Source organism: Temnothorax nylanderi, unplaced genomic scaffold, assembly GCF_030848795.1.
Source record: "Temnothorax nylanderi isolate EJ_2023f unplaced genomic scaffold, tnyl_v1.0 TNYL_tig0019_pilon, whole genome shotgun sequence".
NCBI lineage: Eukaryota > Metazoa > Arthropoda > Insecta > Hymenoptera > Formicidae > Temnothorax > Temnothorax nylanderi.
Genome location: NW_027249081.1, coordinates 1,056,471 through 1,079,832, shown reverse-complemented (window position 1 = coordinate 1,079,832; position 23,362 = coordinate 1,056,471). Strand labels below are relative to the sequence as shown.

Below are 23,362 nucleotides of genomic sequence, written 5' to 3'. Positions count from 1 at the left end.
CAACAATGATAAAAAATTAACACTTCTATCTACATTAATAAAATACTGCAGCTATTACTTGACAAGGTATAATATAATCGGAGTTTGGTCAAAGTCGTTATACATTTTCTCACATGGCTTTGCAAACGATCTATCCGAAATCTGTAAAAAAAGAAACGTGTAACAAATGAAAAAAATCAATTACCCGAAAATTACTTCGACGTAATTGAGCTCGTCAATAAATAAATCTTTAAAAACTATGCTTCTTTGGAACATGGTTCATTTATTTAACTTTAATATCAGACACTTGTGACTATCTTTCTTGTAAAAGTATCAAATATAAGATACCAACGGAACGATGAGAAAGGTGTATGAATATGGAATTTGATGAACGCACAGATCGAAAAAGTTACCGATACGTTTTAAAATTATTAGCGTACAGCGTAAGTAGCGTATAATTCTATCACACAAAAGTCGATAATCTAAATCTCCTTAGTTTTACAGTAAATCTCATATACATATATATATATATATATATATATATATATATGCATAATTTATAACTTGTAATTGCTATCTGTCTCCACGATTTCAGTGGATATAAATAAGAATTGTCACGTATGTACGGAAACATTTATAGGTAATAAGAATAATTTGCTGTGATCTGAATTGGAATTCGCGCTCGCGATACAGGGTACGTTGACGTCGCAAGCTTCCTCAGTCGAGTTTCGCTCGGTGCTTGACTTGACTATGCGGTAATAAAAATATCTTCCACCAACAGCCGCACATTTATTAACCCCACTGATCCTCAGATCGACCAAACTTATACGTGAGCGAACCCAGGAAAATAAACACATTCTGCAGGAACAATCCTACCCCTGGCCAATGATGTGGTGCGCCTACAGAAAGATATTAAATATGATAAATAAAGGTAAAAGAATATAATGGATAATACATCTTTACAATTCTGTGAATATGTTACAGTGTTATAAATACCTGCTGCTACGAAGTTAGCAAACAAGATCCAACAGGCCGCTATTACGGCTGCAAATCCCATAACGAACCCGACAAACAGCCAACTCCGAGCACCTCTTGCTCCTAAACAACCGCCGTTGTAAGCCTCTCCTCTTATCTGTGCATTTGTCACTGAATTGACCCTGTAAGAATATCGAATTGCTTTTCAAAATCAATACTATAGCATTGAGAGATTTTACTGCGGTATATATTCCAATTATGATACAATCTAGCTAATATATGTGTATTACTCATAATACCATCAATGTTACTTACATAAAGAGTGATATGGTGCCGAACACGCCGCAAACATGATACGCATTCGCCATCTCACTCGGATATTTAGCATGAGCGTCTATTATAAACCACCATCCTACGAAGAACTGAAACAGCACTCCGGTAAGACTTTGTATGTTGACTGTGAGAGGAAAATGAATGCAAGAAATATGAATCGCTAAAAGTGCGATCTTTGTACAAAAAAATATATATAGATAGTAAAAATTTCTTTAATTCGACCTAACTGGCTATCTTTATTAATTATAATCATCAGGATGTTTCGATTATGGGTTAAAGTCCTTCTCAATCGATGTAACTATTGATGCTAATTGGTAAAGACATCCGTCACAGATTGTGAGAAGGTCCAGGTTCCTAGCTAGATATTTTTCGCAATAAATTCTTTTATAGTGACTTTAAAAAAAGGATGCTTATTAGCATTAATAGAGTTACATCAATTGAGAAGAACCACAATCCATGGTCAAAACGTTGTGACGACTATAATTAATAAAGATAGTTAGGTCAAATTAAAAAAATCTTTATTGTTAAATATTTACTGGCGAAGTAAAAGTGTCTGTATATATATCTGTACCTTAGAGATAAAGAAGCATATCTCCATTATCATGAATTCTGACAGAACAAGGTTTAAAGTTTGAAAACAGAGAAATGGTGTATTTCTTTAGATATAAAATAAAAGTAGCAACTTGAGTTATTGAGTTTTTAATAAAGTAATTTAACTGACGTGTTCAATAGTACAACTGCCGATAACACTCTGCATCTGACCAAAATTTATTAAGGGACTATGAAAATTCTCAATACGACTTTTTCTAAACATTGTACTTTAGGAATCAGTAATAATAGACATAAAACCCTTTACCATTATACAATTCAAGCTTCTGGTATAATGAAAAATGTATTAACTCCATTTTGACAAAAACTGGAGATATGATACTTCGCCTCCAAGGTATATACATATATATATATATATATATATATATATATATATAGTATTTTACGAGGCTCTGAGACTCGACAGGTCGACGAAGAACCAAAGGGAAGACGGATGAGCGTGCTAGGAACCGTCTCGTGTTCATCGATGTAACGCGACGATTCGCCTCGTGAGAGGTAATAGACGATGTTTGTTTATCGCGGCAGGAGAGTGCCGCGGGTGAGAAATGCCGTGAGTCTTTACCAGTGTGCCCGCGAGCATCGAGACGAGCGCGTTCCTCTTCTCGCCGCCCTCGAACCAGACGCAGGACGGCACCTGCATATTCTCGAAACAGGACGTCATCCTCGCGCGCGGCTCTCGAAAAACGACGCTGGGGGATGCCTGACCTCCGCGGGTGGAGAGCTAACCTTACTACAAGCGGTGACAGTTATCAACATATACAACATACACAACCGACACTACGAAATACTCAGAGGCGTAGACGGTAAAGTCTGGTAAATGCCGAAGTCCGCGCCCCGCGCACACTGCACACTGCACAGCAGCGCACAGTAATCGGCTTATCAGCCGTTTTAGCAGCTCAGTTAGCAGCCAATGAGAATGCAGATAAACTGATATTTCGACGACTTCGATTAAACCTGTAGACTGGGACCAACTGGGACTAATCAGCAATTAATTAAATTGCCCGGCCCAGGTGGAAATATTTTACTGAAAATATTATGAGATGCATTTGAAATTTTCTCTCAATTGATCCTATTTTATTATTATTCAATAAAATCATCAATATTTTAATAAAAATTCAGTTTTTAGTTAAATTTAATAAATTTTATATCTAATATTTTAAAAAATTTGTTATCACTTTACAACAATAGTGTAATTTAACTTCCCTTATATTATTTCACAGTATTACATTACATTTCATAAGGAAAATTATGATTTATTTTGAAATATATATATTCAGTATTCATTAATTTTTCAATAACTCTTTCATTTCACTTTTCATCGATTTTATAGTATTTTCAGCAAAATATTTTCATCAGGACAAAATTTCTAACTATATATAATTGCTGTATATTTTTTTCAATTTTAATTTCCTATTTTATTTTTATTTTATTTTTATTTATTAGATGGAGTTTGGTCGAAGTCGTCCTAAAGATGTGTACTCATGTAAATTTGACGTTTCCGCGCTCATTTGCAAACGGCAAATAAAGTGTAAACAGAGGAACGACCATGTGCCACGTGCGTGGAGTTTGACGTTTCGAGGTATATATATAAGAATATATATAAGCGTTCGTTTCCCTCGTTCATTGTCGGCGTTTATTTATTTCTATTATTTTCAGGTTAAACGGGAGGCTCGTGTTGGGGTGCGATTTCGGTCGTCCTGCCACTGTCCTGACGTTTCGGGCATGACAGTCGATCTGGGATTCGTGGAGAAATGCGAGTCCTGGCGACTCGGGAGCAGATTCTTCCCCAGCAAGGCGGGCGGCAAGCCGGCCTGGCTCGATCTGAAAAATATTCCCGGCAAAAGCGACCTGGAGTGCGAGTATTGCGGCGATCCCTGTGTGTTTCTCTGCCAGATCTACGCGCCGTACGAGGATGTCGCCGGGTTTCACAGGACCGTGTACATCTTCGTGTGCAAGAACGTAGATTGCTGCAGGCCGAATCAGAGTGGGAACTTCAGGGTCTTCCGTTCGCAGCTGAGTAGAATAAACGACTTTTATCCTGCCGAACCGCCTGTGGAACGGGAGGACTGGCGAACGGATATTGGTAAGTACGGTATTGTGATACTACTTTTCTGCGGTGACTTTGACAAAAGTATATAGGTAAACAATTTGTTGCTTCTGCAGACGTATCGCGGTGGGCGAAGACGTGCTACGTATGTGGGATTTTCGCGCCCAATCACTGCGGCAAATGTAAGGTCGTAAATTACTGCTGTCGCGTGCATCAAGTGCACGACTGGAGGAATGGGCACAAAGATGTGTGCGGCACCGAGGCAAAAAACAGCAACAGTTTTCTGTTTCCCGAATACGAGATCGTGATAGAGAGCGACGACGCTGCGAAGGAGAATGCCCAACAGAACGAGCTCCAAAGTGAAGAGAAGGAGATTGAAAAGTACAATGCGATGATACAGGACGGCAAAGCTGGAACGTTTCAGCACGAAGACGTTAACGACGATTTACTGCAGATGGCTAACGACGAAAAGGACGAAACGTTCGTGGAGTTTCGTATGAAAATAGACAATTATCCGGATCAGATTTTGAGGTACGTCTCTGTACGGAAGAATTGAAGTTGTGACCGCAGCTAATCTGCTATTTATTCGACAGATATGATAGAGGAGGGAAAGTTCTATATATTTCGTCACACAGTCGGATAGCGGATGTACCAAAATGCCCGGAATGCAACGGCGATAGACAATTCGAATTTCAAGTACGTACAGTTTATTCATACATAAATGGATTATCTGTATGAAAATTTGGACCATTAAAATTATATGCTAAATTTTATGACAAAATCTGAAATGAAAGCTTTGTGTGGGCTTCCTTAAAATTAACCAAATATTTTCTCCTTGACAAAACGTCGTATTTCCTATCTAAATTGAAAATGTGACTTGCAGATAATGCCACAGATGTTAAATTTTCTTAACTTAAAAGACGTTATCAAGTGTCTTGATTGGGGAATATTGGCCGTTTTCACATGCAAACAATCTTGCATACCTAAGGATAAGTATATAAGAGAATATATATGGAAGCAGGACATTGTACAAGAAGAAACTGAATTGAAAATAAATCAATAAACACGAATATACTTCACTTGACACTAAGTTTTTCAACTTCCTCTTACACTTATTTCATTATAAAGACTGACATATTATTTTATCACTAAAAGTTATTTGTTTATCGAATAAACTATAACGTTAATGGAGCGGATGAACATTAATAAGTACATAAAGAAGTGAATAATTCATTGTAATTACGAATTATAATAATGAATTATTATAATTAGGATATGACAAAGTAGAATATGATAACAACTTAGTTTATTCTTTTTATATAAAGATGTATTATAAAAATATAATTATCTGACATTACATATCTACGTTATAAAAATATAATATTCTGATGGGATAATTATTTTCTAAAAGTCACACTCTACTTTAAGAAAGAATCACATTATATATCACAATTAACAATGATGATGTGAACTTTATAGAGTGCGACAGAAAACTATACGGTATTCATAATCCGGTTCTTATGTTTAAAACCGTCTTAAGTACACTCTTAAGATGTCATTATAACATAATCAGAGTCATATTAAGATGATATTGAAATAAGAACCGATTATGAATACCAGCCTATAACATTTCGTTGTAATACATTTAACGATATAGCTAGTTCATATAATTTTCATAATTCGTAAAATAAAATCTAATAGAGATCATGATATATTTCCCTCATTTTCGGAAAAATATAAAAAAAATAATTGATTGTATTGATAAAAGCTTCTTAGCTTACAGCTTATGTTAACACATTAACACATAGTTCTTACATTAATATTAAATGTAGGAGAAATAATAAAATACTCGTGTAAATACACGTTAAAATATAAGAAATAAAATTATGAGGTAAAAAGTACTAAAATAGGTGAGTATAGACGCACACAATTTGTCATTAAATAATTAAAAAATATCGCTTTTAAAAGTCATTATCTTATAATGTACGGCCTAGCAAAAGCGTCCCAAGAAAATCGTCGTCATTGCGTCTCTCATATGTTATGTATATATATAATTTCATGGAAAGTCGAACTGTATATATATCGTCAAGGTATATATGCGTATTTTTGCCGAAGAACGATTTCCATTGTGGTTTATCATTGCGCAACTTCACGCGTGCTTCACGCAAATTATTAACGCTCCATATGAAGGAACGTCTACAATTTCCTTTTCTTCTTAATACCCGAAAATCAATATAGTCAACACAATAGCACTTATAATTTATGATTACTACACGATGGAAATCTCAAAAGATTGAGCAACACGAGATTAATTAATAATATTCGCATTAACACTACATATTCTAAAGTTTCAATTATTTACGAACAGATTCTATCCCTTAATGCCGCGATTATCTACTCAGTTCGAAAAAAAATTATTTTTTTACAAACAAAATTTCTTTTTTGTTTGTTTACAGTTTGGCATATAGCAACTCTCAAGGTTCGTACGCGACGATGAGTTCACAGCAGCAGCAACAACCACAACTGCAGCAACAGCAGCAGCAATTGAACAATATTAGCGAAGATAACGATGATAGCACTCCGTATTATGAGATGGTAAGTAGAATCACGCATGGTACTTGTTTACTTTATAAGCCGTTTAAAATTCCTTGCTCTGCCATTTTTCCTCTCATAGTCTTTGTTACAATTTCTTTCAACACTTGCAAACTTCCTAGATTTTTTGCTTTCCTAAGTAATTCTGCTTGTCTATTGAGATGCCAATTATATGATTTGGCGGCAGATATTAGACTGGATGTAGTTACTCTAACTTTTTCAAGTATTTGTTCAACCAACTTAGCATCTACTAATATACATCATGTATTTCTCCAGAAGTTCAAATTTTTCAGCCAGAGTGCTCAATTTATGATTTGCGACATCTGTTACAAGTTTTTTTTAATATCTGTGAGGAATCAGCAAAGCCATAAAGCCATGGATCAAAGTCATTTTCCATCTTGTGAAGACAAACAGCTCTCAAGAAATGCCTTGCATCAAAGTTAATATTATGTCCTACTAACAAACATGGTGAACCAATGGCTATTAGAAAATGTAAAAATTTTCAAGTACACCCTTCAACTGTTCTGATGGAATATAACTATTATTCTTCATTAGATTCCCATTAGATATGGATAATCCATGAATTTCTGTTGCTTTTGCTGGTATTTCATTTTGAGGTAAAATATAGGAACAAAAAGTTTTCTCTCCACATTTTGCGCCAATTTGTAAAATCTCGACACTTGCAGCTTCTTCTCTTCTTCTTCTTAAATTTTTGGCTCCTGCCGCCGAACGGCGGACTATACGGCCAGATATTCCCCTGTTTGATTAGCAAAGCCTGATTCACCGTAGGCGTGGCAAAGTCTAAATGGAAATCACTAAAGGTTTGATTGCGAATCAATGCGAATCGATGCAGACAGTAACAGTCGCAATACTTAAAAAAATTTTGTTCCGGACAAATAGCAAACTAAAAATGGAATATGGTACTTACACTCAGAAACCATTCTGTAATTTAATAACAATTATTTTATTATCTTAAAATTTATTAAATGCAGATGGCCATTTGTATTTACGCAATGTTTTTGTTTGGTTTATAAGCTAACAACACACAATACGTGTTTTAAAGCATAAAGCAAATGTAATTCAAAACTGTAATTCACAAATTAAAATTAAGCGTAGAATCCAACTCGACGAAAATGTCAGATTTATTTCTTCCATATTGTATATAGGGGAGACCCTACATATTTTTATCTATTTATACACATATACATATATACTCATCAATTATAGCTCAGTGTATATCGATTATTTACATACTTATATATTTATATATATGTGCACAATACTTTCTGTATAAGCAATACTTCTTTAATTTATAAAAATATTTTCTTTAGTTTATTAAGCGTTTTTTGTATAATCAATATCTTCTACATTAATATCAGCTTCCCAGGAAGAGAAGGGTTTGCACAAAATTAATAATTGTTTCAAAATATTTTTGGATGATTTATTAAAATAGACTGTTTATTTTTGGATAGTTTATTAAAAGAAAGTGCGAATATTTTTCAAATATCTTTTTCTATCCAGATTGATATGGTCAAACGTGAGCCACCGTCGCCAGAAGCTGACTTTGGAGCAGACATCAGTCAAAGAAAAACGAAAAAAAAGAAGAAGAGAGAGGAAGAAGAGGAAGCTAACGAACCACAAAAGTAAGTAACTGTATTGTGGTCTATATAAAGTAAAAAAAAGTCGGAAAAAAATATTCATCGTAAAATCTTTTTGAAGAAGTTGACATTCGCAAAATGATACCGTTTCAACGTTTCTTCCACTTTCTTTCTTGCTTATAATATAATATCACTTAAAAAATTTTATTTTTTGATATCACAATCAAAAAAATATATTTTTAGTTGAGTTAGTATTGTATGCGACAAAAGCATACAGAACTAAAGCTATATTGTGTCAATATTCTATTTGTCGCTTGTCTCACGCTTGTAATAATTAAATCAGACAAAAATCTTATTTAAAATATAAGGCTTTTCTAATTTTTCTAATTTTTCGGGAAATAATTGACCGAATCTCAAAGAATTACTTATAGAGGAAAAGATATTTAAAAAATATTTGAGCGATATTTCCCGGATTATTTCCCGAAAAATTAGAAAAATTAGAAAAGCCTTATATTTTAAATAAGATTTTCGTCTGATTTAATCACGCTACATTTTAATGTTATAGTCCAGCATGAGCTTTAGCCGTATTTGCAGAACTGCTAATGGAAATGCAAGGGTGGCTCAAGGATTCAAAAAGGTAAAAAATATAAATTTAAAAAGTTTTAATATAAAATAACAAAAAATTTTTCTGTTACAGGAAAATAAAAAATTTGGGTATTACATGTGAAGATATATGAGGAAGTTACTATCAGAAAAATCCCGCATCTAACACGCGATAAATAACGCGCGATTTTTTACACAAATAACGAATTGATCATTTAGGATTAAGATTTTTACATTGGACGGTACAGTATTGAATCTTGGTTTTCTTCGCAAAACCAAAACCAAAACTAGCGTGCTTGTTGACTGATGCCAATCCGTTACGATAGTCTAACGTTACACAAGTTAAATTTGAGTTTTTTTAAAGTTCGTCTTTTTTTAACGTGCGAAAAATAAATTATACTAAAAAGGAATGATACATATAGACAAATATTTCAATATAATTACTAATGTTATTGAAACATCCATTGTGTATGATAATATTTCTAAATAGATGCCATGATTTTACAAAGTAGATTAATTAAGTATCTGATGCGGAAGATTAAAGAAAAAGAATTTATATATGTATATACAATATATAGGTAGAAATATTGTGAACATCTTGATGCACAATGAAGTTTCTTACTCGTATACATATATATATATATATATATATATATATATATATATATATATATAATATCATCTTTTATTGTATATTTTGTAAACATTAATCAGTTTAAGCTCATAATTGATAGCATGACGAAGCCACTACAATATCAGAAAAAATAAACATCAGATAAAGTAATAGAGTTACATGTCAATAATCCTTCATGGCTTTTTTTTACGGTATATTTTGATTTCTACTCTGTGTAAGATTGGTATCTATAATGTTCAACGTAAGACATTTGAAGTTATCATAGCACATTTCATTTCCATTTAAAAATATTGTGATTTATGTCTTTATAAAATATATAAAATATATTGTGATTTATGTTCTTTATAAAATATATCATGTAAAATGAAACAAGTGAAACAGATAATTTCAAATGTCTTACTTCGAATTAAACTGCACATCCTATCTTCCTATTTACTATATATTTCATACTTCTTTTAATTAATGTATTTATATTTTTAATGTAATTAAAATTATTAGTTCTACTATTGGTATTTATATACTAATATGGTATCTTTTAAAGTTTAGTTTTGCGTATATTTTGCAATGTTACATGTATATGAATATAAATATGTATATGATGATATTCTTCGTGAAAGGTAAGATAGGATGTGTAAGTTCTTTTTTTTTCTTTTGTTTATATGAAAAGCAGATATCTACGTTATTATACATGTACATTAATGAAATCAATAGCGCTAGAAAAAGAAAAAAACTCGCTATCAGTGTACAGATGACTTATATTTTGGAAATAACGACAGATAATCATTTACACCGCACTGTTAAGATATAATTATGGAGATGAGAGCATACAACAATTGCATAAGTTAGTTATCATCAGCAAAACTGTAGTAGACTTTTTATAACGTTTGTATTATATATTAAGTACCAAAATTGAATTTCTATCAGTTCGGATATCAGAAGCATGTAACAACATGATCTTTAATCTAGTTATAAAAGATTACAGATTCATCAATTTAGGAAGGTGTGGTATCTCTTTCTTTTCTTATTTTTTAATATAAAATAGTTGTTGTAGGTCAGACACAATCTTGTGATCGCGTAATAAAAGGAAGAGAGAAAGGAAGGAGATTCTATAATTGCAATGTGTGTTTGCAATGCTTGTACCGTAAGAATTTTAAAGATAATCTAAAGTGTATGAGATGACATGGCCTTTAGAGTACTAAATAAGACAATTACTTTTTACTTTTATACCATATGTAAGAAACTTATTAAAATAAAATGTTTGCAATAAGGCTTGGAAATATTTGAAGGTATTGCTTCCTATGTATATATGTCCTGCGTCTCTCTCTCTCTCACATGCTTCCAGATATAAAAATAATTCTAAATCTATTAGACGGCTACATAACTTGCGTCAGTATTTACTTGGCACGTTATATTGTTAATAAACGAAAGTAATAGTAATACTAATATCGTAGAATTTTTCTATGATAAAGGTATATTTATTAATGTTTTTTAATAATAAAGATATACATTTTTATATCGTGTTGCCGATGTGTTAATAGAAAATGTAAAGGTATTTATGTAAAGGATTTAAAAAGTTGACGGTACGTGACGTTTCATATGGACTTAAACGAGTTTCCCTACATAAATTTTTGACTGGCGAAGTAAATGTGATTTATTCGGTTTAATTTTTTTTATTGTTGTCAAAAATTTTGACGGTTTATATATACAAACTATATACACACACAAATGTAACTTTACAGTATGTACAACGAATATATACGCACATTTGTACTATAAGCTAAGTACGCTTCGGTGAATTTAGCATTTGAGAAAAAACATCCATAGTCAATGTAGATTCATTCGGCCAATTCCAGACAACTCGTTCTTTAAACGCTTGAACGAAACTTGCCTCCGCTTCAGCCGGCCTGTTGTTCGCTTTATCTCGAATTTCATAGTCGGTTTGTCGGGTAACTAAATTATAAACATAAAATTCACCGGTCCTTCGGCTAATGTGACGTGCCCATGGAGAGGCAATACTTCGCAGGAACATCACACTATTAAACGCTGCGTATACAGGTTCGTTCGCATCAGTCTCGTCGTCATATTCCAGAGGACTCTTTGCGAATCCGTATGCGATGGGCAGCTTCAGCGCGCGGCGTTGTGTGACTTGCAATTTTTTCTGTATATCTGGCTTTAGCAGGAACCTTTCTTTGGCACGAATGCAAATGCAATCGTTCGGGACTGGCTTCCATAGCGCGTCGCAAAACTTTTTCGTCAGTTCGTACCTGAAATATCAAATATTACACATTAAAATATTAGTTATAAGTAGCACATGATTATTCACAGTAATCCTTTTGAATTTATATTCATATATTTAAGATTAAATCAATCTACTCGACGATATGCTATATTTATATCTTTAACAGATATTTACATTTGCTATAATTTAATTACAAGGACTATACAGACTTTGCAATATTATTCGTTAATACGCGTACATTGTGAAGAAACCATTATGTTGCATGTTACTTTGAATTTGATCTGTATTTAATTAATTTGCATATTTCTAAGTAATGTATGCATAAGAATATACCAATAAGAATATACTAATATATTACAATATCAATATTATAAATCGTATTACTAATATTTTACAATTTTGTACTATAGATGTATTTACCTATGAGATATGTACAGCTTGCTTATATCTTCTCCACCGAGCATATAAGCATCCAAAATGTGTAACGCGCGTGTCTTCGAGATAAACTTTCCATTCCACTTTGCTTCGTATACCAGTTCAGCGTATACAAGTGTGTTGGACGGTAATTCGATCTTTGCGTCTCCTACCGGTTCCCATTTGCCTTTTGCGTATCGGTATACCTTTCTTCTTCCTAGACCTAAGTAAAACGTTGCTATTTTGTCTTCCTCGATGTTTGGACCTGTACCGCACGGCATGCAATACCAGTCATACGGTTCGCCTGTTTTTAATAGCGTACTGTGTACGTTGTCGTTCTTCAATTTCGTTGCGTCGCAACCGAGTAACGTTATGGAGCCACTCAATATCTCCTGTGCCTTGTCTTGCGGCTTTGTTATTGGGGGCCTTACTCTAGTTTTGTCCGGCAAGTTCCAATACTTGAGGCACTCCTTCCGCATGTCCGCTTGCTTACGCTCAATCAATGTCGGATCTTCGCAAAATGCCGCGATTTTTAGAAGATTTACTATCTGCTTCCTTCCCAAAATATCGTTGGAATTTCTCAGGTATCTGACAAACTCCGTGTCCGCTTCTAATACGTCGAGGGGTACCAGTTCAATTACGTCGTTGTTCTCGTCGTTCATTGAAAGCAAACGATTAACGTGAGAGAGATAATCGATCGTCGCTTGTGTATCAACTTTTTTCCTCTTACATATTAAGTAACGTTCCGAATTAGCTGGCCTGGAGGTGTTGGGCTTGAAAATGGAAATACTGTCGAAACACTTGTACATCAGATAGACAAGCCCGGCGCTAAAAGGCGTAAACAAATCGAACAGCTTTGTAACGAAATGTCCTCCTGGTCTCACTATCATCAGTGCCACTAGACACTGACATAGATATAATTGCTTCGATAGAATCTCCTGTATATTTTCTCGACCCTCCACCGAGAATCCTCCGTCCGACATCATAAAATGTACGCCTTTACCATTGGTATGCTTCGTCACCAGCAATCTAAAGTCCTCTTGATTCTGCGCGTCGAATACATCTCCGTTGTCTTTGGCGCCATAGAACGGATGGAAAGTCTCGCTCGGGCCAGCAAAGAACTCGTCCAGCGTAAAGTCATTTTCGTTCTTCAAGGTAAATCCAAATCCTTTGGCGTGCCACTTCTTCCGAGAGAGAACGTATTCGCTGAAGCCACCCGGACCAGCGCACACATCCGCGAAGTACAGCAGCTCGTTCGGATCCAAGCTCTTCGGATCCGTAAACATGAATTCGCACGCTCTGTCTATGTTCGCCATCTTGACGGCAGCGCGATTCAAAAAATTGACAGTGCGTATCGTTTCGTACGGATTTGAACGAGTTCTCGCTTTACGCATCTCCACCTTATCCAATTTGTCAAATATGGTTTTAGAATTAATGATCTGCCTGAGAATCTCCGGATTGCAAAACATGGTCTCGTCGTCTATACTGAACTTCTTCGGCCCCAACTTCATCCATTCCCATAGATCCTCGGCTAGGGGCGTACCGGAACGTACGTTTCGCAACCAGTCGATATCTTCTACAGCCTTCACCTCTTCTTCTTCGGGATTCCACTTGAGACTCGCTTCCTTGAGACCTGGCACAAGATGCCCAAATCCTCTTCGACCGTGTTGCGTAACTGCTTCTACTGGGTCTACGCGACCCTGGTCATCCTTTCCAAGACCTTTACCCGGCTTGTATCCCATTTTTTTCATCATCTGCTGCACCTTCTGGGATACATTACTTTCATTGCCATCGACATTTGCGTCATCTGATGCTTCATTTTCTTCAATATACTCTTCTCCCGAAGGTACGTCAGTGCTGAACGCTTCTCCGCTGTTCAATTTCATCCTTTTATTCGGCTGTTCGCAAAAAACGTCAAAGAGCCCGTTCTGCTTTTGGTACTCCATATTGTCTAATTTCGTGAAATCGACAGGCAAATAGCCAAAGTGATTCAAAAGATTATATTTATACTCGGAATCTTTATTGTAATTTAACTGCAATGTTTCCGAATAAACAGTATCATCGGAACTTATACGGATATCAGTACCTAAAAGACAACAATTCAGTTATAAAATCCGCTTTTGGAATTAAATATATAAAAAGGAAAAAGACAAAAAAGTGAAGATACGTACCATCTACGTCGTCCGTAGACATTTAACGTCTTCAAAACATAAATGTTTTCTAACCAAGTTCTCTTTTCCTAACCTATAAAGTAAAAATCGTTTATTAGAAATAACTATTAAAGAAAATAATAATATAAAAATAATCACGCGTATAATTTTACATTTCAGTCAAATATATGAATTACGCAGTGAAAAGATACACTTTGTAACGGCAAAAAAAAGATTGAAAATTGTGAAATAAAGCTTACATATGTCTGTTTAAAAGCATTTTTAAAAAACGTACATTTTGATGATATATGTGCCTGCTGAGATATAACCAATAACAAAATCTCTTGCGATTTGTTATTTGGCTGCAATTTTTATTCACACTGCTAATATCTTTTTCTTTTATAATAATATCCCTTCGTTTCAAATCACAATACTACGAACCGTAATTACCATCAGGGCCTACAAACTCTTAGGGTACATTTTCACGATGACGATCGATGCTGGTTTCTAGCGTCCATGAAATTAAAGGTGCGATTTCACGATGACGCTCGACGCTGGATTCGAGCGTCAAATCTGGTCACGTGATAGATTCAGAGGGACGCGAAATATATGAGCGTCGAGCGCCAAAGCTAAACACATTTTAGCTTTTTGACGCTCGAATCCAGCGTCGAGCGTCATCGTGAAAGCGCACCTTCTCAGAAATTAAAAAAACCGTTTAATTGTAGCGATGCTTCTAAAGGAATTCACTGAAACATATTCTTTTTCAGAACAATTTATGAAACTAATGGTTGAACAAATTATATTTTTAAAAATAAATATAAAAACTCTGAAAGTCAAAATATCGTCATGTAATGATTTTATAACGAGTCACTGTACAGTCATTTTGGACTCATGATAGTGCAGTGATCAAACTCTGACTTTTTCCCGTCATTTTGACGTCACAACGACATCATCTTGACTTTTTGTGCTCCTTGGGACAGCTCCGATTGGAGTAGTGAAATCCCTTACACCTAATTAAATCGATCGACTTAATTTTTGATGCTATATGCATTAATTAAATGCTATTTTACTACTCCAACCGGAGCTGTGTTTCAAGTCTGACAAATTTAGTCGGCGCGCAGTCAAGGGGGGTTGGAAAATAGAAATAAAAATAAAACTTTTGCGCATCATTTACCGCGCTTGGTTCATATTTAGCTCGTTTTCTATATTCGTGTATTTCCACAGGAGCCTATACACATTGAATTTTAAAATTATTTTAGGTAATTCAAGAAAGTCGAATTATGAAAAAGAAAAGAAATATAAAATTGTTTAAAAATAACAAAATTATAAATAAATACTTACATATATTTCGTTTTTATTATAGACATCAACTTTTTTTACAACCTAGCTTACCAGATAATTTTTACAAAGTAACTTATTTGTAAGTATAAAAATTTAAAAAGTAAACGTAACTGAAAACTAAATTGATATGTCCTTAACTATAGTAAACAAAAATTATTCAAATTTTCAGTCTTCGTCGTATGTATAGACGGACACATGCGGATATCTCTCTTTCCATTGATTAACCAATTGATCGCTTATATCACAGCTTATGAAACAAAACTCTTGCAGGTTAGGACATTGTTCAAAAATAACGGAATATTTATCAGGTGTATGAAATTTCACAAGACAAAAAAATAACTTTTTCAAATTTTTGCACTGTGCTGGTAATTCTAACTGGTGATCAGTGAGGACAGCATAATAAATATAAACTTCTTGCAAGTTTTGATAAGAGGAAAGTAATTTATATAAGCTATCATCAGTAACTGAATAATTGACTCTGTAACAAAAATGATATAATTAATACAGTACTTTAATTGCAAAGAGGAAATTCGTATAACTTTTTCAAGATGCACACAAGAGAAGCAAACAAATTTCAATAAAGAATACAATAACATGTATTTTAAAAGAAAATGTAACATACTTACGCCATTTTAAGCTCCATTTTTAATAAATTCTTACATTTAGCGAGGGCACTAATACCATGAGGTGTAAGATGACGTGCATACAGTGAGTGTATTACTTCCAAGTTACGACACGAATTTCCCAACTCTAGTACAACTGCTTCAATAGAACCGGAATTTAACTCACGCATCCGTTGATTTTTTTGCAGTATTTTGCAAAGCTGTTGAGCGTTTATACGTGTATGATAAAGGTTTAAACGTTCCAAACTTTTCAGCTTCTCGAGGTACGAAAATCCTTCGTCGTCTATGAGTCGACAATAACTTAGATCTAATTCTAAGAAAAATTTGTATTAGTTATATGAAATTTACCCATAATCTTGATAATTATATACTATATGCATATATATACATACCTTTCAAATTTTTGCATATTTCTGAAGTTTTAAGTAGGGCATGGTTGTCAACAGATTTGCAGTCATACAGTCTTAAGTGCGTTAAATTTCTGCCGCAATTATCAAGAAAGTTTACGAAATCATTAACATCAAAGTTGCTTTCTGTAAGATCTAACTGTTGCAAATATTCACATCTAGCTGTAAAGCAACGAAATACATAGCGCGTAATAAATTTGTCAGTCACACGTCGAATGTTCAAACGTGTATAGAGTAAAGGGTCATGTGTTAAATCATTGAAGCGTTTATCTACATAACTCATGTCGCATAACGTCGTCAGATCTAAATAGTTTAATATTTTTAGTAGTATTTCATTCTGCAAAGATAAAATATATAATTTTAATACTCGAGATGACATTACAATAAATATTATGATGAGAAATAGACCACTTATAATACTTTACCGGAAGCGTAGATAAACCGCAACGTGATATCTCCTTGGATTCATCCGAAGAGAGTTTCATACGCTTTGCATAATTTGAATGACTTTTTAATAAAATACGACGAGAAAATCCAAGAGGTTGCTCATAACAAGGGATTACCTCCTGACATCTTTTTTGCTTCAAATTACTCTTATAAGAAACTCTTCTTATACCGCTGCAAATATTATCGGAACAAACTTATTTTCATTATTAACAGAAAAAAATTTAAATATTACTTAACGATAATAATACCTTTTACAAATAATACAATATTCGGGAAAATTCTGTTGCAGATGAACTATATCCAAGTGTGCACTTTTTAAATCTGCTGTTAAATTATGAACATCATCATGGTATGGAGAGTACATGCTGTTAATTCTTTTTAACAGATTAGTTAAACTCTCGTTAGGATTTCTAGAAAGGATCAATTCTGATGTACCGATGAGCATCACAGCATCTAGCTTTGTGTAAGAGAGACGTGAATAACTCTCCGTAAATACTAGTTTGAGCATTTTGGTTTTAAAGTTACGCCGATGCGATAACGGTGGAGAAAATAATCTTGATGTCGGCGGTACAAAATGAGACGATTTATCCCACAACTTAAACCACTTATTATTAGAATCTTGAGCCGAAATTTGAATTACACTTCCAGGATGATGTATTTCGTAAATACAAACTCTGATTGGATATACAGCTTCATGAAACTCGATACCTTCAAAATAAAAAATATATAATTATACTCTCTTCTCAACAAAAGCATATCTTCTTTAACAATATCTTCTTAACAATATCTCATAATTCAAATATTACATACAAATATATCTATTTTTCTTCGTCTTATACCGCCGAATCTTACATTGCCGAATGTAATCAGCCCCATCACGAAATTCTTCGTTTTGCCATGGAGATATTGAAATATCGACATCATTATTGTCTGAATTCTATATTGAAAAGTCAAAAAGTGTCAAATACTACAAACTCTTGTAAGTTTGAATTGCGATTACTTTTTACTGGACAATAATGTATAATACCAGAAAATATATACATACCCATCTGTTTTCAAAAGAAGAAGGTAAATGAAATAGTTCTCCATAGTTTTGAAATTTGGGTGGTCCAATTATGTCAGGGGCAGTGTGATATATGCTAATATTCTGATGGTTCTTGGGAACAAATCTCTTCTTCGCAAATTGATAGATGAAGTCAACACTACCCTCCTCTCCTACGGATACTCTGCCGACATAGGGATATCGACTACAACTCTCGCAATATGAAGGTTGATAATGGGATGTCATATTTTCTCTCTAAAAAAAGACAAAAAATATAGAGAATAATAATCCTTGCTTTTGTAGTATATGCTAAAATGCATTTGTATATCATGTATTTATAATTATAGCGGTAAGATTATATAATTAGATTAGATTATATAATCTAAATTTATCCTGTTTCCATGCACATGGCTAGTATACTGACATTATTATTACATAGCCTGCATGTATATTATTATTAAATATTAAATAATAATTATTTTAAAGAAAATTACATTTTATTAATATATTATTAGAAAAATGTTTTTTTTATGAATTTGAGATATCGCGAGCTCTGTGTTCACCACACGTGGTACACGTGTACGAGCACAAAGGAAAAAACAAAAAAATTACAAAATTTATATTGCTCAAATTCGCCACAATTAGGTACGCTTAATTTCTATAAATATAATTAAGGTCCATTCCACAATAGCCGTATATAAGAGTAGATGTAAAACGTGAGCACTGTAAGCAGTAAGCTATTGACTAATTACATTTTTACAATTCAAGAATAATCGACTGTAGTTGGTCAATTTTTACTGCTTACGTCTTACAGCATACTCTTACAGCTATTTTAGAACGGGCTTAAGATTTTCCGAAATGTATTATTTATCTTACTTTAAAAAAATGTATCTTCTATTTCATTTTCCGATGCACGTTGTAGTGTGTTCCACCACGTGGGAGAAGAACATACGGCATACACGCATGCACGAGCACCAAAGAAAAAAGATTTCAAAATTTTAATTGCTTACGTTCGCTATACTTACGCTTCTAAGTGACTAACATTTTTCAAAATGCATTTTTTAACTTATTTAATATATTTTTTATCTCATTGTTTGATACAGCGATCTAGCAATAAGTCGAACATAGGATTTCACATTAAATTTATTAATAAAGAGAATTACCGAAAATTTAAATTGGAACTAAATCAAAGAATTATTTAGAATAACTAACTTCTATCAATTTTCATACTTATTGTTTATCAGCAAGGCAGATTTAATTTTTTTCAATAATAGAAATATTAATCGACTTTACTGGCCATTATAATCGCCAAGACAATACGACCACGATTTCGATTATCGTCAAGATTAGAACAGAACGATAGAATCTGGGTAAAATCCGCGCGAATATTGTTAATTGTGTGCAAAGATTCTTTTAAAATATCTTTCAATAGAAACTATTATTGTTAACATAATAAAAATATATATATATATATTAAACAACGGCAAGATATCATATGAATTATTAATTATAGCAAGAAACTAAGCATTTAACGTTAAAAAATAATTGGAGCAACAAATATACACTCGTATTTCAAAGCAACAACGAAACATGTGAAATCGAGGAGGCCAATAAATGTAAAGTTTATTTCTCTGCGATTGTTACAAGAAAATAATTCAACGCTCGGAATTTTTCTTTTTTTCCTCAGTCCACAAAAATTTTCTTTTTCATGCTCTGCATTTCTTGTATGCACGACATTTTTATAGTAATTTAAAATTTTACTCCTTTCACTTTACCAGATAAAGAAGCAAAAAGGCGATGAATAAAGGCACACTGAAAAGAGCGAAGTAAAGACACGTGGTTCTTCTTTCTTCTTAATTTATAACACTTGGTTTCCTGCGTGGATCCACTATAATCAGCCTCTTTTTTTTAACTGAATAAAGCCAGTAAGCGTCTTGTGTAAATTGTGAATGAACGTGGTATATGCAGAATAAATCTAACACAATGATCTAACACTGATTTTAGTTCTCAAACACTGAGATTATAAGAACTCGGAGTTCAAACTGCGCACTTGGCGACTGCATTCAAAATAATGAACTCAATGAACCCATAGTGGAAGCACAGAAGTATAAAAGTGAAGCAATGCGCATGTGGTATTATGGGGGCAGAGTGGGAGGCAGAGAACCAATCAGAACTGCTTCTCACATATTGAATTCAAATGTGACCATACTGGATTTGTGGATTTTATGTTTGGGGCACTTCTGATTGGTTGACTGCTCCCCTCTACTTTTGAACGACTGCGCATCCATCGGATTGCTTCATCTTGTATACTTCCACCATGAATGACCCCATGGAATGAGCAGAGTAGAGTGGGGCCGGTATTCATAGTATTCATACTTGGATCTTATTTCAAGACTATCTTTAAGGTCGGTATTCATAGGCCGGTATTCATAGTCGGTTCTTATATTTAAGACCATCTTAAGTACAATCTTAAGATGTCATTAACCAATCACAGAGCCGTATTAGCATCTTAGGCCGGTATTCATAGTCGGTTCTTATATTTAAGACCGTCTTAAGTACAATCTTAAGATGTCATTAACCAATCACAGAGCCGTATTAGCATCTTAAGATATCACTTAAGACGGTCTTGAAATAAGATCCGACTATGAATACCGGCCTTAGGATATTACTTAAGACGGTCTTGAAATAAGATCTGATTATGAATACCGGCCTATAGTCGGATCTTATATTAAAGGCTGCATCCCCATGGAGAGAGAAATAGCGGAACGGAATTAAAACGGAATTACTCTGATTGGCTAATCTCCAGGTGGGGGTTCTCAAGATGGGATATTAGCCAATCAAAGGAATTCCGTTTTAATTCCGTTCCGCTATTTCTTTCTCAATGGGGATGCACCCTTACTGTTCCGATCCGCTATTTCTTCTCCATCGGGATGCACCCTTAAGGTGTTATGAACCAATCACAGAGCTATATGAGTATCGTGTACACAAGGCTTAAGGGTCGGCAGGAGACCCAGGCAAACTCAGGTACACTCAGGTGCACTTTATGCACTAAGTGCACGTTAAACTGCACTTTACTCCGTATTTTATTTATTATAAATTTTTAAGAGCAAAAATGCAAAATCGGGCTCTTTAGCGTACTACAGATGAGCTTACTGATTAAGAATATCCTAAATTAAATAAGATTTATTCGATATTTTGGCTAAAATCTTGTTATTACGAATCCGAATTCGTAATAACAAGATTTTAGCCAAAATATCGAATGAATGTTATTCAATTTAGGATATTTTTAATCAGTAAGCTCATCTGTAGTACGCTAAAGAGCCCGATTTTGCATTTTTGCTCTTAAAAATTTATAATAAATAAAATACGGACTCGCAGCCACTCGCAGCTAACCCAACCCGACAGAGGTCTCCACTGTGTCTCCTGCCGACCCATTGTGAAACTTATCCTAAGAGTATTCAATGTGCATTTAAATTGAGGTTTACTTGTGGTACTAGTGGATACGAAGAACTTCTTCAACAAAAAATGCCATTTCCAAATTTTGAAATGTGAAATAAAATAATGTGCAATAATTAATTTTCTGTTTTCTATTTCTAATTTATTCCAATTTTTTTAACAAGAATCCAAAATTTATAAAGTAATGAGATTGAAAAACTGACGGAAACGGATGAAACATGGCGAACCAATCAAAAGTGGTATCCACATGTCGCCACTATGATTAATGGCGTTTTCGATTTGTGACGAACCTGGCTCGGGTTAGTTCATAGACATAGAATACATACATAATATGTATATGTGTTCTATGTCCATGAGCTAACCCGAGCCAGGTTCGTCACAAATCGAAAACGCCATAAGGGTCGACAGGAGTTAGAGTGGAGACCTCTGGCGGGTTGCTTAGCTGCGAGTCCGTATTTTATTTATTATAAATTTTTTAAGAGCCAAAATGGAAAATCCGGCTATGTACCGGGTTGCGGCTGATCTTATTGATTAAAACAAGCATAAGTTTAATAAGATTCGTTAATTAAATTGGCTAAATTTGGGAAAAACCGTCTCAAAGCAGCTTTTCAGGCCTAAAAAGCTGCTTTGAGACGGTTTTTCCCAAAATTTAGCCAATTTAATTAACGAATCTTATTAAACTTATGCTTGTTTTAATCAATAAGATCAGCCGCAACCCGGTACATAGCCGGATTTTCCATTTTGGCTCTTAAAAAATTTTTAATAAATAAAATACGGACTCGCAGCTAAGCAACCCGCCAGAGGTCGGTAGTGTTAGTCCTATCGACCCTTAAGCCTTGTGTCCACGATGCTAGAACTGCGTCCGAGTTTTGGTTTAAGCCAATCAACTTGCAGCTCTTACAGAAAAGTAGCAGTTTCATTGGCTTAAACCGAAACTCGTACACAGTTCTAGCATCGTGGACACAAGGCTTTAAAGGCTCTCTAGATTCAAGCAATCACACCGTCTATTCTTTTTCGAAGAACTTCCTGAACTGATGCACTGTGGTGCACGTAGGTGCAATAAGTTAGAGTGAAGCCATAATCATATTTATATATATAAACTATTGAATTAAATTCATTTTTATATTGATAAACTGCATAGGTACTAAAGTGATTTGAATGTTTTTGAAAAGCGTCCGATAATTAGACTGAAAATGGCGGATGTCCAAATCCATATTTGAGGAGCTCTAGAATCTACATTTTTCTATATTTATTTATAAAGCTTTTTGTAATGTAAAAATGGATTTTATACTGAGACTACATTTTTAAGCTAATTTTCCTCTCAAGTAATATATACTTATTCAATATATTTTACTATATAGTTTGTATAAATATATTAATAAATTATAACTATTATATTTTATAAAAATTCTTGACATTGTTATAAGATTGAGTTAGATTAAACACTAACAATTCAAAATTGTGGCATTTAATTGCATTAATTGGTACAGCCAATTTTGAAATCTGTACTTTTTCAATATATTTCCAGACAGGGATAATATACGATATTGACTTGAACTCGCTTAAATAAATGCGTTAATTGCAGACGATACATCACGACTATTGTAAGGAAAATGCTTTGATAGTTCTACAGTCTCTGCTGTGGAGACTAAGAAAAAAATTATAGTTTTATAAAAATATTTTCATAAAAGTATATTTGAATATAGAATATATGTTGTGCTATCAGTATTTTGGTGTCTTCCTATTATTCCTATCATTTTGATGTATTGTATTCAGACAACTTCTTGACTAGACTGCATATTTCATTTTTTTTTCTCACGTTCCTGGCGGCTAGAAAATTTTAATCAGAGAAAAAAGGGGGGAGAGAAAAGTC

The 23,362-nt window shown here is 33.8% G+C and overlaps 3 protein-coding genes across 4 annotated transcripts; 1 reads left to right on the top strand and 2 right to left on the bottom strand.

The window, feature by feature from the left end:
• Positions 1-242: 242 nt before the first annotated feature.
• LOC139768997 (transmembrane protein 50A) lies at positions 243-2,748 on the bottom strand. Its single transcript, XM_071699714.1, has 4 exons — positions 2,459-2,748; positions 1,270-1,376; positions 976-1,136; positions 243-878 (listed from the first exon to the last, which is right to left on the bottom strand). Exons 1-4 carry the CDS (start codon positions 2,555-2,557, stop codon positions 772-774), a joined length of 474 nt encoding a protein of 157 aa, XP_071555815.1. The 5' UTR covers positions 2,558-2,748; the 3' UTR covers positions 243-771.
• Zfrp8 (Zinc finger protein RP-8) lies at positions 2,293-10,649 on the top strand. Of its 2 annotated transcripts, XR_011717471.1 has the most exons (9): positions 2,293-2,391; positions 3,340-3,475; positions 3,553-3,979; positions 4,060-4,474; positions 4,537-4,639; positions 6,400-6,538; positions 8,057-8,178; positions 8,699-8,770; positions 8,831-10,649. XR_011717471.1 is itself a non-coding variant. In XM_071699711.1 (6 exons), the coding sequence occupies exons 3-6, from the start codon at positions 3,619-3,621 to the stop codon at positions 5,004-5,006; spliced, it is 1,059 nt and encodes a 352-aa protein (XP_071555812.1). In that variant the 5' UTR covers positions 2,295-2,391; positions 3,340-3,475; positions 3,553-3,618; the 3' UTR covers positions 5,007-5,022. The 2 variants fall into 2 exon arrangements, 1 of the variants encoding a protein (XP_071555812.1); XM_071699711.1 differs by lacking the exons at positions 6,400-6,538; positions 8,057-8,178; positions 8,699-8,770; positions 8,831-10,649 and adding an exon at positions 4,827-5,022 and having other exon boundaries at positions 2,295-2,391.
• On the bottom strand, positions 10,106-14,651 carry Cmtr1 (Cap methyltransferase 1). The gene is made up of 4 exons (XM_071699710.1): positions 14,469-14,651; positions 14,195-14,267; positions 12,030-14,109; positions 10,106-11,634 (listed from the first exon to the last, which is right to left on the bottom strand). Exons 2-4 carry the CDS (start codon positions 14,214-14,216, stop codon positions 11,148-11,150), a joined length of 2,589 nt encoding a protein of 862 aa, XP_071555811.1. The 5' UTR covers positions 14,217-14,267; positions 14,469-14,651; the 3' UTR covers positions 10,106-11,147.
• Between the last annotated feature and the right edge of the window lie 8,711 nt (positions 14,652-23,362).